General features: G+C 40.4%; 1 protein-coding gene across 2 annotated transcripts in view; it reads right to left on the bottom strand.

Moving 5' to 3' along the window:
• Positions 1-285: 285 nt before the first annotated feature.
• The window catches only part of GHITM (growth hormone inducible transmembrane protein), a 25,880-nt gene continuing 4,425 nt past the window's right edge, over positions 286-21,740 (bottom strand). Inside the window, exons 2-8 of one of the 2 annotated variants that reach the window (XM_006872451.1) lie at positions 20,377-20,476; positions 17,968-18,079; positions 17,430-17,497; positions 13,691-13,799; positions 2,267-2,455; positions 1,494-1,665; positions 286-654 (exon numbers count right to left, since the gene is read on the bottom strand). In XM_006872451.1, the coding sequence (XP_006872513.1) occupies positions 570-654; positions 1,494-1,665; positions 2,267-2,455; positions 13,691-13,799; positions 17,430-17,497; positions 17,968-18,079; positions 20,377-20,472 (831 nt within the window). In that variant the 5' untranslated portion in view covers positions 20,473-20,476 and the 3' untranslated portion in view covers positions 286-569. Of the gene's footprint in view, positions 655-1,493; positions 1,666-2,266; positions 2,456-13,690; positions 13,800-17,429; positions 17,572-17,967; positions 18,080-20,376; positions 20,477-21,740 lie in introns of both variants that reach the window. The other variant, XM_006872450.1, reaches the window with a different exon arrangement.

Here is a 21,740-nt window from a genome sequence, read left to right as displayed (position 1 = left end):
CGCAGCAGTCTTTGATGGTCAAGCCTTCTGCTGTACACACGAGATGAATGTACTAACAGTGAGCACTCCTTGACTTACAAATAACCACATGATTCTCTCTGACTCCCAAGTGCTCAGTCCTAGGATTTCAAAGAGTGCAAATGATCCTTTACTCTGGTCCCATTACCAAACCTCTACGCCATTTAAGTCAATACTTGTAACATTCTGCACTCCAAGCCTATGCTGGTAAACAGGTTTGATCATTTCTATGTAGCTAAATATATTTAAAAATAGATAAGAGATTTAATTTTCATAATAAAACCTTAGTTTTCATACTCACTAAGAGATTTTACAATTACTCAAGCATGGAATTGGAAATGTGTGTGCAAATTGGAAGGGAATTTATTCTGCAGCAGAACTAGCAGACCTAAAGCATCCATTTATACTGGAACATTTAAAACACGTTGGCATGTTCTTATCTTCTAAACGTCAATGAGAGCTGCTTGTACAGACTATTTAATGCACATTTCTCCCAATTAAACAGTGAAGGTATCTGATGTATCTGAGAAGCCAGAAAAAGTGGAGTCACTTCATTTCTTTCTGTTGCTTCCAGTTGCTAGCATAGTGGCAACTCGCATAAATATATTCAGTGTATCCATGTAGATTCCTATCATCCTAGAAAAGAAAATGAGGCACAGTAAATATGATGCAGTTCTAGTAAAGATACACGATTTCTAGATCTAGAAAAGAAGGAAAAAGAAAAACAACAAACGGATTGTCACAGATACATAAAATGCAAATGAAAAGTAAGATGCTTAATTGTCCTAAACCACAATATAATCACGGTTTCCCTTCTGGCAGATTATCTTTCAAATGCCGCAGAATTCCTACAAGTTGAGTATCTTGCAAAGAAAACTGGGTGATAGACATGGGAATAATGCAACAAAAACAAAAAAACAAAACACCTTTACAAAAACTTGTTAGACACAAGTCTGGCATTTTAAATATAAAATATTCCCTGTTCACAAAATGACTACAAATCTGCAAGTTATAAAAAAAAACCCATTATATTAAAATTTATTTTTAGATAAAAACAAATCATCTTAAAAAACTAGACACCATGAAACTCAAGACAAATATTTAAGTAAAATCACCTACTTTGTCAGAGTCCCAAAACTCTGGAAAAGCAGTACAGTTATGCAATTACATTTAGTGTCAGTGAAAGGTGAAGACAGATGGACTCTTCATAGTCAAAAGTTAAACTGACCAAGAAAATACCACCTACACCATAAGGTCAGTTAATAAAAAACATTAAGATTCTGAGAACTAACTAAATGGGTATTACACATAGCTGCAAAAGATTTAAGTTCTCTGGATACATTTTATTCATGAGAGCATAGACCAAACTGTAACAGAAATAAAATTCCCCAAAGTCATACAAAAAAAAAAAAAGAAAAAAAAGGCCAAACAACATACACGGTGCCTTGAAAAGCAGACAATGAGAGCATACTTACGTATTGATGGGATCATACTTTTGAGCTCCATGCACTGGTGTTACTTCTGCACGCTTGATTACTTTCTGGGTATCATAGAGAAGGAACATGCTGAAGAGAACTAAACCCCCGTACACTGCTACTGAGTACAGAGTGGCACCGGCCACCGTGGTTGGTGGAAGAAACATAGATCCTGAAATCAAAATATGAAATAGTGGGCTTTTTCTTTTAAAAAGAACTTTCTTCTAATTGGGTTTATGGCTTTCATTACTTAGAATATCTATGTTGTTGTAAAGTACTGCTGTGGGCAGGTTCTCACTCATAGTGACCCTGTGTGCGTGAGCGTGCGCACTTGCATGCACGCACACACACATCCATGTGGTATAATGTGCAAGTAAGAAAACAGGTAAATGAATACATGCATGCTAATCATTCCTCCTTGCCCCCCCACATTACAGGAAGGCTTTGGTGTCAGAGAGCCATTCTCATGCACTTCAGCCCAGCAGCCCTTTTCAGATGTATTTGGAAAAACCATTAATAATGCTTTATCATCTTGCCAAGACTTTTGTGTGATGCTAAGGAATACATTTCAGTCAAACTGACACATATAAGGGGCTTCAAAGTTTGTGGAAAAATGGAATTAAAATATAGTAACATTTTAACACTCAATTTGTGAAGCCCCCTCCTATCTTCGAACCAACTTTAAGTATGACTCTTAATAAATTCCCTTCATCAGGATAACTATTTAGAGCATCGTGAAACAAGAGCTGAGCGTTAAGAGCACAGCGGCTTACCCAGTGAGGACACAAAGACGACCCCGAGGCCCACTCCCAGAGGGGCGCCCATGTTCAGAAATTTCTCACTGGGAGCACACATGGCCACGGTGGAGAGACCCCCGACGATGCCGGCTGTATACCAGGCAGCTCTGATGAGAAGAGGCCCCCCAAGTATTGTGAGAGGAGCCACCACTGCCCCCATCACACCTAGAGGAATGGGAAATGTTCAGGTTAGGCATTTACCGCATGAGCACACCACCACAGGGAAAATGCAATCTGCAGGGACAGGCCACCCTAACATGTATAGTCAACCAGGATCTAAGTATCTCCACCTTAACACAGTATGTACCTTCTTGCTAAATAATATGATTCGTTTTTCCTCTATTCAAACATTAAAAAAAAAAAATTTGTTGCTAAGCGATGTTCAGTCAGTTTTGACTCAAAAGTAACCCTATATATAGGGTTTCCAAGATTGTAAATCTTTACAGAAACAGAAATCTTCCTCTTTCTCTTAAGTAGTGGTTGGTGGGCTAGAACCACCAACTTTCTGGTTAGTAGCCCAGAGCTTATCCTGAAATTCCACAATCAAAACTTATAGCTATCCAAATTCTGTATCACAATATTAGTCACAGTCATAACAGCAAAGCACAAATACTAATCTTTATTTTTAGTAACTTTGCCATTATATAGTTCATTATCTGGATCTGATCCTACACCAGATTTTATAACAGTATTCCTAAAACAAGAATTGAGATGAAAAGGTTTAACACGAGTAATTCAAGATCTAATCTATTGCTGCCAAAAAGAAATAAAGTAAAAGTAGAGAAAGAGTTGTTGCTCCAATTCATAGTTGATTCCAACTCCTAGCGCCCCTGTGTAGGGTTTCGAGGGAGCAGCTAGTGGGTCTGAACTGCTGATGTTTTACTTAGCAGCCCAGAGCTCATCCTACAGAGCCATGAGAGTGTATGATATTAGTATTAAAACTGTAGTAACTCCAAGGAGTTATCTTGTATATAACAAAGGCTAATATATTTAGTAAAGAGTAGTTTTGTCAGACATTAATATTTTCATAAAAATTAGTGAAAAAAATCTCAAATATTTAATTAGCAAGATGTATGAAACTGTTTTATTTAAACAAGTCTTAAATAAGGCATCATTTCCCTGGAGAACACATCAAGTTGCCCTCTTCTTAAACATTAAATGTGTCTAGTTTAACTCATGGGATAGGAACAGAGCTATCCTCATACTGACATTTCAAAACTTGCTTGCCTCTTTTGCAAGAGTAACATTTCAGGTCAAGTAATAAGGGGTTAGAGAAACTGAAGATGATGGATAATTACAAAGAATTTTTTTGCTCTAACAAACAACATTTTCTTTTGCCAACATTTCTGTTAAGATTCCTAACATTCCTACCATAATTTACAAACATTTTAAACAAAACTTTTAAGTAGATTATTCAGATACTTAATGCTGCTCAAGGCTATAAAACCAACAAGGATAGTGTGACAGCTGATTGAGTTTGTGCAGGAAAGAGCGAACAAAGCAGGTCTGAGGCTGCTATCTTAACAAGGACCTGCTTCATCAATAACATTAGTCCTTGGCTGGCATCTCAGAACTTGCTATTGAACTGGTCCTTAACCAAGAAGGGCAGATGAATACATCCTGACTATTTGTGCAAACAATGTGATTTATGTTAAACACCCACTTTTCAGCTTGAATTCTGAATCGTGATAGTTGCTAGGCAGCAGATGCCTATGAACCCAGCTATCACTAAAAACATTGGGCACTGAGTCTCTACTGGGCAGAAGCATGCGTCATGGCCCTTTTTGCTGCGGGAGCATGTCTGATGTGTCCTCTCACAGGAAGGCAAGGATCAGTAGCCTGTGTATGGATTTCTCCAAACTCTGCATGGATCTTTTTCCCTTGCAGATCCCCTTTTGTTGTAATAAACCTTACTTGTGAGTACTCAGTACAATTACAGACTTAGTTCTATGACCCCCTCCTAGCAAATCACTGAAGATGGGGGTGATCTTAGGGATTACCCAACACAGATCCCAGGAGTTTTCCTAAGCAATCCAAACAGAAGCATTTATTTTGGACTTGAATTAAAAGTACAAAACTTTTCTTAATTTAAACCAACAAGTAACCAAGTATCTCCTATTTGAAAGGGAGATGAAAAACCTCTGAAGCCCTTTTTTTTAAGTAATGCACTGTCTAAAATGGGAAATAGGTGCAGGATTTACTGGCCAAGATACCACAACCTACTGCGTAGGAACGATACACAAAATATATAAAACATATATGGTAAAGATTTCAATAAAAAGATTAGTACTTTAAAATAAAGAGAGTAAAAGGTCATTTAAAAGACAGAAAAGAGGGAGATCAACACGGGCATCAGAAGATACTCTTAAGCATGAAGGAGCTAAAGTGAATGGAAGAAATGTGAAGTAAAAGCAGTTGAACAGATTTCAGCCTGAGAACGTAATTGTAAAGAGGATTCGAGTCCTTGAGTTGAACTGCTAAAGAATTTTATGGGCAAAAAATGGAATGACTGAGGAAGTGTCAAAAGAAGATGGAAGGAATAGACGGCGTCACTGCACCAAAAAGAATTGTTGATCACGCCACCATTTTAGGAAGTAGCAAATGATAAGAACTGGTACTGAAAAAAGCAGTTGGAGCTGTGGTGAGGCACTGGTGAAAAACAAGGCTTCAGAAATTCAGAGATTACCACGTGAGATGCTGGAAGAACTTACTGGTCTGTAGCTAAGTTAACAAATATGGACGGTATCTAGATGGCCAACTGACTAACAGAGCCATACTCATGCCACTGCAAAGAAAGGTAATCAAATTGAATGTAGAAATGATTGAACAATATCATTAATAACACATGCTAGCTAGATTTTGCTAATGATAATGCAATGTTGGTACACTGATGGGGAACTGTCAGTTCAAGCCAGATTCAAAATAGATGTGGAATGAGTGCTATCCTGGCTGATGTCAGCTACATCTTGGGTGAAAGCAGAGAATACCAGAAAGATGCTTACCTGTGATTTATCGACTATGTGAAGGCATCTGACTGTGGATTGTAACAAATTATGGATAACATTACAAAGATTTCTCATTCTTTCTTAGTGAAGCTACCTATAATTTGTTATGAGCCACACATATGGAAACTACACAATCAATACTGTCTGGTTCCAAATTGAAAAAACTCTGTTGTATCCTTTCACTTTACTTATGCAACTGTATGGAAGCAAAATCCAAGAAGTTGACCATCTGAAGAAGAATGTGGCATCAGCATCATTAATAACCTACAGTACGCAGATGACACAACCTTGTTTGCGCCAAATGAAGACAACTTGAGGCAGTTAGTGGTTCGAATAGTTAGGGTTCACCGTCAACTTGACTAGGCCAGGATTTCCATGGCTTAGTATTTAAGATGTGCTTATTCCCATGGTGATACAAGCTAACACAGGCATAGTTAATTCTATGATGAGTGGCTATGAATGGCCAATCAATTGAAGGGCTCTCTCCTTGGGGGTATGGCCTGTCCAATATAGGTCAGGCGGGAAAGGCTCCTGCTCTCTCTGTTACGCTGGGGCCCTGGGGCTCTACAATGTCCAGCCATCTCCTTGATAATAAACTTCTGTGTATATACATATATATGTATCTTTCACTGGCTTTGCTTCTCTAGAAAACCTGGCCTGAGACACAATGGTCAACATATATAGCCTTCAGAACAGATGATGCTGAAAGTGTAAACATGCTCAAAATTGAACAGATGAGTATCATGATGAACCGAAAAAAAAAAAAAAAAAAGGAGGCTGTCAATGATACGGTTGTACCCAGATCAACAATAGCCAAGGAAGCAGTAGTCAGGAAATCACACAGGCAGCTGCACTAGGTAAACCTGCTGCAAAAGACCTCTCTGAGGTTTTAAAAAGCAAAGATGCCACTTTGGAATTTTTTTCACATGCGTATGGATGCTGAACAATGAAAAAGGAGTAAGTGATACATTCAAATGGTAGTACCTACTAAGAAAAGGGAACTTGGACAGAGGAAAACAACCAGTCTCAGGAGAAATGCAAGCAGAGTACTTAGAAGTGAGAATGGAGAAAGCTTTGGCTCATTTACTTTGGGCATGTCACCAGAAAAGACCAATTGTGGAGATGAAGCAAGATAGGGAACTGAACTGAGGCTCCCGTTTGCAACGAATGCAGTGATCAACAAATTAAACCCAAGCCCAGACTGAGAGCCCAGAACTGCCGTGGGCAGCTGAGGTGTTGGAGAGGCTGGATGAGCTCAGCAGACAGGGAGAAGGAGCGGGCACTGTATAGAAGCTGGGAGAAGCTCCCACTAACAGTGGGCTCGCTCACTCACTGCAGCCATTTGGGGATGGGGCAGGGTAAACCTACTGCCTTCAAGTCCATTCTAATTCCTACTGACCCTGTGAGACGGAGTCCAAGGAGTCCAACTGCACAGTCGTAGTTTTCTCCCACGGAGTGGCTAGTGGGTTTAACTGCTGATATTTCTGTAAGCAGTTAAGTACTTATAATACTGCAAAAAAGGTGCCACAAACTGGCCCTGCACGTTTGTGGGTCGTGCACTTGGGAGAGGACAAATGGACACTGTAGCACTCACTATGAGTCAGAGCTGTTGAATCTCACTGAGGTCTGAGACAGAAGGGCACTAGAACCAGGAAGAAGAGCAAAGGCAGCACTGTGACAGAATACTTCAGAGTGATACACAGAGGGATACCGTGGCGCTGTGGGTCACTGCGCCAGACTGCAAAGCCATTGGAACTGCAAGGTCAGTGGTCAAGCTCACCAGCTGCTCCTCGGAAACCCTATACAGGGTCGCTATGGGTCAGAACTGACTGGATGGCACTTCACAACAAGAACCCTGGAAAGGGTGCCTGTGAGGGAAAGACAGAAAGTGACCCCCACCTTTGCCACAGGAAGGGTGAACCCGTAGGCCTATGGCAGTGTCGGATCAGCTAACCCTCCCCTCCACAAGTGTGCACACAGAATTCCAGAGACTAAGCATTCTGAACTCCTGAAATCTGTACCATCTAAGCATAAGAGTGCCATCTAGTGGTTCTCAGAAGACACGACGCCAACTACCAATTCTGACTCAGTGGAGGAGCTCTGGTAGCATAGTGGAATACAAGCTGAGCTGCTAACTTCAAAGTCAGCAGTTTGAATCTACCAGCAGCTCCTAGGGAGAAAGATGAGGAGTTCTGCTCCCATAAAGATTTACAGCCTCGGAAACCCTACATAGACTATATGCGTCGGCACCGACTCCACCCATGCCATATCACCACCATGGTGCTTAGTGGAGCTGCCCTGTGGGGTGCCCAGGCCTGTGAAGCTGCTGAGGCAGGCTGCCACATTTGTGTCCCACAGAGCAGCTGGTGGGTGTAGCCCAGGGGGGTCTTGTGGTTGGAATATGCACTACCAGGGCGTTCAATCAGAAAATCGTCAGTCTCCATGCCTCCGAAGAACTAGATGGGACCCAATTACCACTTGTAACTGCTCTGAAAGGGATCACATTAGGAGGTCCTGGATAGAGTGGGAGAAAATGTGGAACTGAACTCAAAATTACAAAACGAAAAAAAGACTGGGCTTACTACTCAGAAAGAGACTGGACGAACCTGAGACTATGGCCCTCTGTCACCTTTCAGGTCTGGAAAGAAACCCACCCCAACTTTTAACCAATCCTGGAACTAAGAGCTTCAAAGAAAATAAGAAAGAAGTACATCCACACTGATGAGAGAAGAAACTGAAGGAAACTAGAGAACAAGGAGGCATATGTATGAAGGGCTCAGCTGCCAGCAAGCACAGTGCAGCCATTCTGAACTAGAATAGGAATCAGCCGCCTTCACAGAAGTGGCTCTGCTAGCCCCCTGCTGCACCAGCACCCACCTCAGTGACAGGCTGATCTGAGAGGGGTCATCTTCCACGTTACCTTGCACAAATATTTGTAACTAAAGGCGCAGGCTCACAAACTTAGAGGTTGGTGAAACACTCCCTTCAACAGTGCTGTATAGCTTCCCTCTCCCCTTTTACGTTCTTAATTCTTTCTCCCCCAACTTCCTTCAACTCTTTTGTTTTGTTCCTCCTCTTCACTTGTGTTTGGTAGTTTAGTACTTGAACTGGTACTGTGTTCCTTTCTTTTTCCCTTTTTACTTCTTTCTACCCTCCCCACTTGTTTTTCTCTTTCCTCGTTTTTTTCCTTTCCCTGTTATGATCCCACGAAGTGGGTGACTGTCCCTCCTATTGCCTCTGCTGCCAATGGCACCCATCCATGGAACATGATTTGAGGGCTTCAAGGATGCTAAAGCTGTTGTTTTGACGTGTTTTGACGTGTAAATCAAAGAGCCCAGAATTGCAAGAAGGGCCAAGATGGAGGACATGTTGAGAAACAAAAGCTTTACATATTTTATACTCCTGTTTAGTAGAGATTTCTATACTTTCTTGGAAACCACTGTGGTTATTTCATGGTTACTAAGACAAAGAAAGTACACAAAAGTATAATAAATTTTACCCCCAGAAATGTGTCTTATTGAGTGCCAAAATACTTTCTTTTTACTAACCCTTGCTAGAAACATTTCAGTGTCTTGCACCAGAAGTTTCAGAGAAATGGTTATAAACTTTGACCTGCTTTTTCAGAGAACATGTACACATATTCTGACTGGTTCTTCATTCACTCAAAAGAACGGGTATCTCGGGACACTTGAAATAGAAATACTTTATAACATTTTTATTTCCATAGTTAAGGGATGTACCACCACATGTACCTACTATAACTTTGTGCCAGATGAAAATGAGCAGACACAGCCAACTTCTGCACACTTCCTTCAGATACAAACAGGCACTTACAAAGATATTTTTCACAATGTTTTTTTTCTTTGTCCCAATGCTCCACTGCAAAACCTTCTATTGTTTCACGCCTTACATGCAGAGGATACATTTTTTTCCTAAAGATTTCCAACAAAAATAACTCTCCAGTGATATGTATCAGATTTTACATTCTCCTGCTTGACGAATACACAAAGCATACCTCTGCATATACTAGACTGTCACAGGGGGCAAGTTCAACGTCCACGATCTTATTATCAGAATCATTAATTTTTCAGAGCAGAGCTTTGACAATAATGCAGACACTAATAACATCATAAGTATCACGCAAGTAAAATTCTGCTGAGAATAATCAAAAGACAGCTACCACAGGAGAACACTTTGGGGAGTTGTCTGAAACTCCAGATGGATTCAGAGGAGGCCATGGACTGAGGGGTATCACTGACCACGTCAGATGGATGTTTGGCTGAAAGCACAGAATACCAGAAAGATGTTTACTTGTACTCACTGACTATGCAAAGGAATTCAATTATGTGGATCATAACAAACTATGGGTAAAATTACGAATTAAGAAAATTTCGGAAAACTTAATTGTGCCCATAGAGAACCTACTGAGTGGGTTAATTCAGGAAAGGTGTATCCTTTGATCACACTTATTCAATCTGTATGCTGAGCAGATCATCAGAGAAGCTGGATTGTCTGAAGAATGCAGTATATCAGGATTATCAGAATTTCAGGATTAAAATAATAAAGGCTCGTTAGACACCTGCAGATGACACAACCTTGCCTTGAAGCATTTACTGATGAAGACCATAGACTTTACTTCAACACAAAGACAACAAAACGCACCCAAATGGGATCAATAAGCAATATTACAACAACAGAGAAAAGACTGACATTGTCAAGGATTTGATTTTACCTGGACCCACAATCCATGGAAGCAGCAGTTAAGAAATCCAAAGAAATACTGCATTGCGAAAATCTGTATCAAAAGACTTAATGTGTTAAAAGAATAAAGATGTCACTTTGAGGAGTAAGGTGTGCCTGATTCAAGTTATGGTAGTTTCAATTACCTCATATACATTAAATAACATTACAGACATCATGGTCTACTGTTAAGAATGAACACATCTGTCTTGGAATGTTTCTTGGAGACGAGGATAGTGATAGACATTTTGGACATGTTACCAGGAAGAAACAGTCCTTGTTAAGTGGAGGGTCAGTGAAAAAGAGATGAGATGGATCAGCACAGTGGCCACCACAGTGGGCTCAGACATCGGAGCTACGGTGAGGACTGCCAGGACCAGGCAGTGTACACAGAGCTACTATGAGCTGGAACCATCGCAAAGGCACCTAACAACTGAAGAAAATGATTCATGTTCCGTAAATGTGATGTATGTGTCATTTATAGTCGTACAGAGCCCTCAAAAAGGTAATATAACAGCTTGTGCTTCGTAACAATTTAAAATGAGAACACAGACAATGAAGATACAAGAGACGAAATGAAACCCTGAAGTTCCAAGGAAAGATTAGAGACTTGGACTGATGTCTGCTGGGAGGAGAAGGTGAGCAGATACAGCAAGAGCGGGAGTCAGACTAGTGAACGGCCAGCCAGACATGTCACGACCATTTTGGGAGCAGTTTTGGCAACAAGGTGGCCTGACAGACAAACTCACACACAAGACGTGAAAGGCATGATTCCTACTTCCCCATGCTCTCCTGGCTACCAGAGGTAGGGTCACCTCCCTCATCTATTCCCAGCTCAGATCCTGCTCTCCAGAATCCAGAGCCACTCCAGTGTGAGGCAGGGACCAGCTGTTGCTACTTTGGTCCCCGGATTGAGGTGCACTTGACTCCAGACCTACAGAACCCACAGTGCTACCAGACCAACATTTAACCAGTCACCCTGCTCCCTCTGCAGCTTCACCCACTGGGCAAGAGATAGTACCAGCTCCTAAACCACCTGATCCATAATAGACAGCAGCCAACACCAGTAAAACTCACCCTAAACTAAGGTACACGAATGGTGAAAACAGTGTACACGCTTCCATTCTTTACCTACATCCACAGGAGACAGTTGGTGAGAGCCTGTGAACACACCAACATACAATCATCAATGAAATACAAATACAACAACCACACAATGACCAGAAAAAAACAGACAATTTTAGCTCACATGAAGAAATGAGAGAAGATGTTTCAAACAAAAGATCAATATGCAGAGCCTGAAAATGTTTCTGAGGAAGAAAAGGTAATAGAACTAACTGAAAAAGAATTCAAAAGAGTGATAGTTAGGTACCCTCAAAGGACTGATAGAAAGATCAAGGAAAACAAGAAGAACACTATAAAAACTTTAGAAGACCTCAGGAAAACATTACAAGAAAAAACAAATACAAATTTTAAAACAATACAAAACCTATAATTAGAAATCCAAAAGATTAATACTAAGATCTCAGAAATGGACAATACATTGAAAAGGTACCGAAGGAGATGGAAGCAATGGAAGCCCAAAGTAGTGAGCTTGAAGAGAAATCTCTCAATATTAGTATGCTAGAAGAACTATCTGAAAAAAGAATTGAAAAACCCAAAGAAAGTCTGAGTTATGTGGGACGTTATGAAAAAGTACATTATATGGGTGACTAGAATTCCAAACAGGAAGAGACAATAAAAAGCAGAGAGAAAACTGTCGAGTTGTTGAAAGCAAACGTCCCTAACATCATGAAACTAGAACTTAACCATTTAAGAAGCTGAATGAACCCCAAACAGGGCAGACTCCAAAAGAAAATCACCAAGACATATCATAATCAAACTCTCCAAAACCAAAGACAAGGAAAAAAGTTCTGAGAGCAGCTTGGGAACAAATGCTAACGTTATGAGAACCAGTAAGACTTAGCTAGGACTTTTCAGCAGAAACCATGCAGATAAGAAGGTAATGGGATGATATACATAAAACTTTTTTAAAAGTAAAAAAAAAAAAAAAATGTCAACCAAGAATCACATACCCAGAAAAGCTCTCTCTAAAGTACAATGATGAAATTAAGATGTTTCCTGATAGAAAGAAATTAGAGGAACTTGTAATAACAAGACCAACTTGACAAAAAATGCTAAACGGTGTCCTTTGGACCCAGACATGACGATACCAGATTATGAGAATATGGTACACGCCAACACCACCCATAACTCAATAGTGGTATGTTGCTGTGTTGAGTGCCCTTGGGTGGCTCTGATGCATGGAAACCCTGTCAAGACTTTAAATATTCAAAGCAGCAAAAACAGCCTCGTTGTACTCTGGATTGGTTTGTAGGCTCAATCCATGGATCTTGCGGTTTGCAGTCTAGTACTTATTGTATAGAAGTATTAAAACTAAAACAAACCAACAAGACTGAAAATAGGGAACCACAGATATTAATTTATAATGACGTCAACTCCAAAGCATAAAGAGAGAATAGTGTAGGTATAGAACTTCCAAAAGGCAAGAAGTCAAGTAGATTTTAAGATAAAATAGACTGCTTTAAGTAGGGAAAATTATTAATTGAAGGGGAACCTCAAAGAAAGTTAATACACCTGCACATCAAAATAAAAAAAGGAAATCAGAAAGACTTAGTAAGCATTAACACAACAGAATTAAAAATGTGAAGAACACTCACAAACAAAATGAACTCAGTGCAGAAAATGATGTGGAACAAAGCGAGCAGCAGGACCACATAAAAAGCACACAGTAGAACCAGAGCAATCAATGCATACCTATTAATAATTACACTAAGTGTAAACTGATGAAATGTACCAGTCAAAAGACACAGAGAGCAGAATGGATAAGAAAACAGTTCTTCAATATGTTGTCTACAAGAGACACATCAAAAAGATGGAAAAAGTCTAAATGCCCCTTAACAGAAGAATGGTTAAACAAATGTTGGTACATAAACACAACAGAATGCTGTTGAAGAACAATGATCAATCTGTGAAACACCTCACATGGATGAACCTGGAGGACATTAAACTAAGTGAAATTAGTCAATCACAAAAAGGATAAACATTGTATGAGCCCAACGGAAAAAGATACAAAAAGGTTTTGTTGATAAAAGAAACAATCTGTGAAGGTTACTGTGTGTGTGTGTGTGTGTGTGTGTGTGTGTGTGTGTGAATGGAGGGAAAATTATTCATGGACTGGAGGGGAGAGACTTAGGCGGCAGGGCAGGAATACACAGAAAGAGGGAGGATCAAAGGAAAGGGGAGACAGAGGGAGGAACGCAATGTAAAAGTGAATAGAGTTAAATACTGTTAACTGTTGATACATGGAAGGTATTGCAATCATTGTAATGAAGCAAAGTATATGATTTTTTTTAATGTAAAGTAGATGATCTGCTCTGTAAACCTATATTCAATTCACAATAAAAGGTTAAGAAAAATGGGAGGGGAACATGGAGAAAAGGCAGACTAATGGTGATGGGAAAATCACACTGATTAAAGGTGGGAATTGCTATCAGTAAGGTGAATATCAGTAACAAGTAGAATTAGCATTAGTTGGTATATTTATAAAAATGGTTGAAAGCAAGAAAGGAAAGAAGATAAAATTAAAACATACCAGAATGTAGCAACCAAGCAAGATGCTTTGGGCCTGGACTCTGGTGATAGGATATTGATTGTACCAGCATTCCAGCTCCAATCATGGCTGCAAAGGTTGCACCCATAGTCTGAAAGACACATATTATGAAAAAATGATCTTTATACAAGAAAAAAATAGAAACTGAGAAATTCTAAGTACAGTCAGTTACTTTAATAAACCATTAAAAAACCCAAACAGATTAAGGACAATAAATTAAATCCTGTATCCTTTTATAAATCTGAAGTTAGCAAAAGAATCCCCTACTGTAATATAAAAAAGTTTTAGGTAACTTCAAGTACATCTGTTCAGTACACAGTATCTTTTTATAACTTGTTGGATTTTGTTGTTGTTGTTAAGTGCCGTCGAGTCGGTTCCGACCCATAGCGACCCTGTACAGGGTTTCCGAGGGTGTTGGATAGAGGTATAATAAAACCCCTTTAAAGGGTCCCCCAAATAACTATTTTTAATTAAAGTATTTCAGTAAAGCACAAATAGCATTTTCTTGAAAACCAATCAAGGTCTACTAATGAGAGGAAATATACATATGTGTAAAGACAAAGAGCTCTGGATGCTTAGCGGTAACGAATCAGGCTGTGAATCCTCAAGGTTAAGCAGTTCGAAAGTACCAGCTGTTCCGTGGGAGATAGACAGCCTCAGAAACCCTGTACAGGGTCACTATTATGAGTCGGAACGCGACTCACGGCACATAACCACCAAAGAGAAAGAATGATGAGGCCCTGATGGCACAATGGGTTAAGTGCCCTGCTATAAATATAAAGGTTGGTGGTTCGAATCCAGCAGTGGTTCCATAAGAGAAAAGAACCGGTGATTTGCTCCTGTAATGGTTAAGAGTAGTAATTTGAGTTACCTGCCCTATAGGGTTGCTATGAGTTGAAATTAACTCAACAAGAGAGTGAGCGTGGGTGGCACACATGCACCACCCAGCGCCTTAAACTCTATCTGCTAAATGAGAAGCTGAAAAATACAAGGTAAATATCACTTAGAGCTTATGGAAAAGATATGAAATAAGATTCTATATTTCTATCCTTTTAGCCTTATGGTTGACTTGGTCCTTGTTCCTTTGCTTTGCTGGGTTTATTATTTTCATTGTCAAAACATCTAAATATGACTTTAATACTTCAGAAAGATGTAATTATAATGGATCTTCAGAAAATTCCTATTTGTTATAACCACAGGCTTTACTTCAGGGCCTTTGTGACCTAGTCTGTTTTTGTTTTCTACCCTTCCGTGCAGTTTGGGTGCTGTTGTCGTTGTTGTTGTTAGGTGCCATCGAGTCAGAACTGACTCACAGCTACTCTATGCACAGCAGAACGAAACAATGTCCGATCCTGGGCCAACCTCACTACCGCTGCCACCCTTGACGCCATCGATGCTGCCACCTGGCTGATCCATCTCATTGGGGGTCTTCCTCTTTTTCTCTGACCCTCCATCTTACCCAGCATGACATCCTTCTCCGACAACTGTTCCCTCCTGACAATGTGTCTAAAGTATGAGAGACGAAGTTTAGCCATGTTGGCCTCCAAGGAGCACTCTGGCTGCACTTCTTTCTAAACAGAGCTATTGGTTCTTTTAGCAGTCCATGGCACTTTTAGTACTCTCCTCTTGGTGTAGTGCTACAGTATAAGCACTGGACCATAAGGTCGATTTGAACTGCAATGTCGGCAGTTCAAAACTTATCAGCTGCTCCCTGGAAGCTCTATACAGGGTCACTGTGAGTTGGAACCAACTTGACAACACTTAACAACATACTCTGCATACAGAAAGAAGCTCTGGTAGCGTAGTGGTTACCAATCGGGCTGCTAATCTCACGGTCAGCAGTTAGAAACGACCAGCTGTTCCTCAAGAGAAAGATGAGGCTTCCTGCTCCTGTAAAGATTTACAGCCTTGGAAATCCTGTACAGGGTTGCTGTGGGTCGGAACCGACTCTAAGACACATAACAACAACAACATACAGAACTAGTGCAGCCACAAACAAGTCCAACAGTTCTACGGTGCCTAGGAATGTACCTCCTTCCTGTCTGATGTCTGCCACGTCACTTTGTCTCAGATGTGTCTTATGGTAATTATCTTGGCTGCCCACAAGCAGTGACAGATAGCCCTCTTCCAAAAGCACATGGGACAAACCTCTTTGACATTACCTGTGTATATGTCTGTCGCCCCTAAAAGAGTATACTGTATCTCTATAGCACCTGTGTTTGCCTTTCCATACGATTTTACTGAAGTATTCCTAACAGCAGAGGGGCATGATCTTATGCCCTGAGGGTACCACCCAAGCAAAAAACTTATTTGAAGTGTTATTTTAAGAGTTAAGTAGTTTGTATACTTTAATCTTTCATAACGTAACCATGTCTATTTTATTACAAAAAATTATTTTAACTTATTTACCTCTAAGTACAACTGATTTCTGGTGAGAATGCATTAAACTTATTTTGCAGCTTCTTTTTTTTTCCTTTTATTGTGTGATAGTTTACATGGGGGAACATTAGCTTTACACTCATTCTATCATACATCGTTTCACTGCCATAGTTACCATCCCATCTATGCATCATCACCCAACAAAAGGTTATACCCTGCAGGCCACCCTCCACCACTCCCCACGATTTTGCAGCTTCCTGAACCTCTGAACTAGGAGGTCCATTAGCAACCAACTGAGAAGTATAATCCTAAAAATACAGACGTGCCCAAATGGTTAGACTACTACAGCTAGTTCGTTTGTAAAGTACAGCAGAGTGAAAGCTACTAGAATTTGGAAGTTAGATGAATTTGAGTTATCTGTGGGGAGAAACTCAATATATGAACTCTCCCATCTCTCCTACCTCCAAATGCACACTTACTGCTCCAGTTCAGGCTCCTATCATGCCTCTCTCCAGATTTTTAAAAGCACAGCAAGTCCCTGTTTCAGTGGCCTCCACTGCACACGCACTCTCCCCAGACAGTTAACTTCTTCATACTCCAGCTATCAAACACAAACTTCACCTTAGCAGGACTGCAAGCCAATTTTAAAACTAGGGTTTCCTACTTCCTCTGCTTTGCTCAAGCTATTTTTAAAATGCATACTGACCTTGAACTTTCCTAGAATAAAAAGTGCCTGCCTCTGATGACCCCAATGAAACAAGTGTTCCCTTCTTTAATGCATCTTCCTCCCCAGTAGTCCAACTGATACGCACTTTCTACTTGTTAGTACACATCCTTTATCACTGACTCCAGATCCATCTCTCCCACCAGACAACAGAAAAACAGGCCCCACATCTGACATCATTTTTGGTACTTACCAAAGTAAGGACTTAAGAAATACAGCACTAGTCATTCTTAAAAAGTGCAGAATGCTTAGGGTTTTGTAGCTGCTCTTTTCCACTGACCTCCAAGATGTTTTTTGCATTTGTCTTATTTTCAGTAAATTACTATGAAACAGAAGCTGTTTCGTATCTGCTGCTTCACAAGTTATGTCCCTGTAAATTTGATTTCCAACCCCTTTGGTTCCATGAAAATATATATTCAACACAGAATATGTGACATACCTCTGAATTTACTTCTTACTTTGTCTCAGCAGTTGCACTGAAATGCATATTTTATGCTAACAAAAAAATTTTCAATTTATTAAAGTATTCTTTCCATTTAATGCCCTGGCCCTCAATGTTCCGTTTTACTTTTGGAACTTTAGAAGGAAAAGGAAAACAAAAAAAAAAGGCTGACTTACCACCCAAGAGCCTCTCATCATAAAATTCATGAGAGCAGGAGTTCTAGTCACTGCCAAGGCAGACAAAGCTGTTAAACCAATACTTCCTGCTAGGTACATATAAGTAGACCGAATTCTATCTTTCACATACTGGGGCCAAATTCTGAAAGAAATACAACATGGTTAGAACAACGTGTATTCCATTTGAATCATTTACTAGTTGGTTAACCTTGAGATAAATTACTTCATTGCTTGAAATATTATTCATCTATCTTAAAACGAATTATATATCCCTTGGAGGTACTATAAAAGCGCAATGCAATAAAGCATGTAACCGTTTGGCATAACCAAAAACAGCACACTATTTCCTTGTTTAAGTATACAACTATGATAAAAACATCTTTACTTAGGTTTGAGTAAATATATGCCCAAACAGATGAAGTGATGCATTCGTTCACAGTTGGGACTAGACACAAAATATTACACAAGTAGCTAAAGGTAAGGATGAGAATAAGAACGGAACCCTCAAGGCATGAATGTTTGGAAACAATTTACTCACACAGCCTTTTCAATGGCTCCAATGTCATTAGACATTCCCAAGCCGTAGTAGCATAAAGCTCCAAGACCAACAGCAGCCCCGCCAGCAACAAACCATCTTCCCATCTGATCAACTGCAGAACACAGAAGGAAATAACAGGTTAATACTGTCAGGTCTTGACTAAATTAAAATGCTGGTGGCAAGTCTGTCACAACATTTATGTAAGGAGAATTATACCACCTACTATACTTAATAAGTCACACTTAGTATGTATGTTGTTGTTGTTGTTAAGTGCCATCAAGTTGGTGCCAACCCATAGCGACCCTGTATAGAATTTCTGAGAAGTAGCTGGTAAGCTTAAACTGCCGACCTTGCAGTTCAAATGGCTTAGCAGTCTGGAGCATTAACCCACAGCGCCACACCAGGACTCCATTTAGTATGTATGGGAATATAGAAATGCCCTCAAAATTAGAGGTCCAGCAGAAAAGGATACCCCTAAAACAAAAGTGTAATAAAAAAAGGATCAGATAGAACTGATGAACCTTCAACGTCATTCTAACAAGAGATTTGTGATGGCAGTGCATGTGTAGCTGTGAATACTTTTGCAATATTATCTTGTTTTATTAATAACAGGCTAAGACAGATGAGATGACAACAGTTAACAGGCAGGCCTCACTGTGTCTACAGTGTTATTAACAATGATGCTCTGTCTAGTCAAGAAAAAGGGGAGCCAAAAAACAACAATGTACTTAGTGCTTATGCAGCAAAATCAAAGGAGATGCTAGTAATGAGAAAGAGACATTTAATTTGCCAAGTCTAATTTGATGAAACCATTCAAATAGAGTATCAATTACTACCAGTAATCCTGGGGTGGCACTGTGGGTTAATGCACTGGACTGCAATGTTATTTGAACCACATGGTCAGTGGTTCAAGCTCACCAGCCGCTCCTTGGAAACCCTATACAAGGTTGCTATGAATCAGAACTGATTCAGTGGCACTGAACAACAATTCCCTTTAGTCACTATGCTATCATAATATAATGCATATAATTTGGTCTCTGGAGTCTACGAATTCTCAGGAAATATCCAGAGGGATACTGACTAGAACTCTGGCAAGATTAAAGAGCAGTGTTCTTTAACTTTGTGAAAGTCCTAACTGACATAACTGAAATCCGCATTGTGAGCCAAACTGACTTGATGAAAGTGTCGTCTCCTAATCCTATATGGAGAGCTAGTTAGAAGCCTCTTCTCCAACAGCTAGGCTTTTAAGAGCTATGTTTTGGTGAGTTACTCATGACCTGCAACATATAAGTACTCCCACTCATTTACTGACATTGTTAGGTTCCAAAATCCAGGTCGCTATGTAACAATTGGTGGTAGGCCAAAATGGGAGGATTTTTTGTTTAATTTTCACACCATCCAATTATCTGGTTGTTTTAAATTTAGAAAATATGATCATAAAAATAATAGCCAAGATTTACTGATGTGCTCATCACTATAATGAACAGTTATGGGTTATTCCTCTGTAGAGGTGGTTTGAAGGAGACAAAGTTGTACCAAACAAGACTACATACGACTGGAGCTGATCCAGGGCTCCACTCCCACACCTGTAAACCTCGATCCCTGAGCCTGCTGTGTCCCCTGGGCCACACCTGCAAACCCCGATCCCAGAGCCTGCTCTGTCCCCTGGGCCTGCTAAGTCACTGATGCTGGGGACAACCTACAAAGGTGTGGGAGCCTGACCCAGCACCCGGCTCCACTAACGTGGAGGTTCCAGGCCTAGCTGGGCGCACTTGGGGATGCAGTTAAACTCATACTCATTGCTCTCATGCCTATCTTCCCCCAGCCCACCTTACAGTTTTGAGCTGCTGAGCCTCAGGTGCATAAGAGCTGGGAACCCAGAACATGTACCTGTCGACAGGGCAGGCCAGCTTCCCAGAGAGTGCTTAGAGACTGTCCTCAGGAGGGGACACGCGGCAGACCTTGCCACCATGCCTGCACACTGCTAATGCACCAAGTCCTCAGGTATTTTACTATTGTTACAGATGCAAAATGTCGAGTAATGAGAATCCAGAACAAAGGAGTAGGTGTATTAAATTATGCTTAAATAAAGATTCTATACAACTTCAAACAAACTGCATCAGAGTCAACAGTGAATGTAACATTTTTACTGGAAGAACTATGACTTGGAACCACTGAACCATTTGTAGAAATTAATGTTTTAAGAATCATCTGACCCCTGAAAGTGATGAGAATTATGCTTTTATTTCTAGAAAATGCATATACGAAGGAGTCTCAAAAAGTTTGTGGAAAAATGATCTTTTACCTCCATTTTTTTCCATGAACTTTTTGAAGCCCCATCATGTGTACAACTTTGTGTATATTTTTAGAAGGCTATTCATGGACTTCTTAATAAATACTGCCACCTACTTTTAAAGATTTTTTCCACTGATGGTTCCAATGCTGCTTCTCTGAGTTCCTGGCCAGTCTTCCCCCGCCGGATCCCAATTCTTGTCTTGGTGGCATATTCCTGACATATAAGCAAAGACACATGTCACCCACATTAAAACAGACTGTTAAGAATAAAATAAAACCTAGGCTTCATTTCATCAGAATACTACTTAAAGAAATCTGACACTTTCTACATATTTAATTTTACTTTAAAAGTTTGTTAGCCAATTCACAAAATTAACTGTAAAACCTTGACCTTTGCTCCACTCAGAAATGATCAATTGACTTTGCAGGCCTTACACGGCCCACCAGGAATCCTGATGCGGCACTGGACAGCAATGTTGTTTCAAATGCATGGTTGGTGGGTGGTTCAAGCTCACCAGCCTCTCCTCAGAAACCCTATATAGGGTCACTACGGGTTGGAAATGACTCGACAGCACTTAACAACAACCCTTGCTCTAAGATAAGCACTGGATTGCTAATCACAAGGTTTGCGCTTCAAATCCATCAGCTGCTCCTCAGAAACTCTACAGGTTCGCTATGATTTGGAATAAAAGCATTTAACAACAACAACAGACATGCACTTAAGGAGGCCACTCATCAACAACACAGAATACAGGACCAAGCAGGTTCAGGGGATGGTGCTAGAACTCTGAACCACATATAAAGGAATATTTAGAAACTTGGAAGGCTTACAGCTAGGGAAATTTGTAGCAGAATCAAGAAATCCAGTGCTTTCTAATATAACACACTCAGCTGCTCCTGGAGCCGCCATCTTGGGAAAGACCCCACGAACCCGATGGAACCATGGAGATATAGGTGTGGACATTCTTTTTTGGGTATCTGTTCATTGGTCTCTTGCTGTCTGGACACCTCCATTCTGGTGACTAGCGGAGGTGCCTGAGCGAATAGACATCCCACCCCCACCCCTAGAAGGTTCTATTACACATGCACACAGATCTCCTCGAAATGTAAAGTGATAGTTTCCACTTAAAACCAAATGGCTACCACTTGTCTGTCAGTTTCTCATAATGTGATGGCTTGTGAGTTGCTGTGATTCTGAAAGCTATGCCACCGGTATTTTAAATACCAACAGGGTCACCCATGGTGGACAGGTTTCAGATGAGCTTCCAGACAAAGACAGACTAGGAAGAAAAAGCGATGAACTACTCCTGAATATTTAGTCACTGACAACCTTATGAGTAGTAGAGAAACACTGTCAGATGTAGAGCCGGGAAATGAGTCCCTCAGGTTGGAAGGCACTCAAAATGCGACTGGGGAAGAGCTGCCTCCTCAAAGTAGAGCTGACTGTGACTACGCGAATGGAGTAAAGCCTGTGGGAG

The sequence above is a fragment of the Chrysochloris asiatica genome, unplaced genomic scaffold (assembly GCF_000296735.1).
Source record: "Chrysochloris asiatica unplaced genomic scaffold, ChrAsi1.0 scaffold00198, whole genome shotgun sequence".
Lineage (NCBI taxonomy): Eukaryota > Metazoa > Chordata > Mammalia > Afrosoricida > Chrysochloridae > Chrysochloris > Chrysochloris asiatica.
Note: the sequence above shows the minus strand (reverse complement) of the source record. Positions and strands in the feature narration are given on the sequence as shown.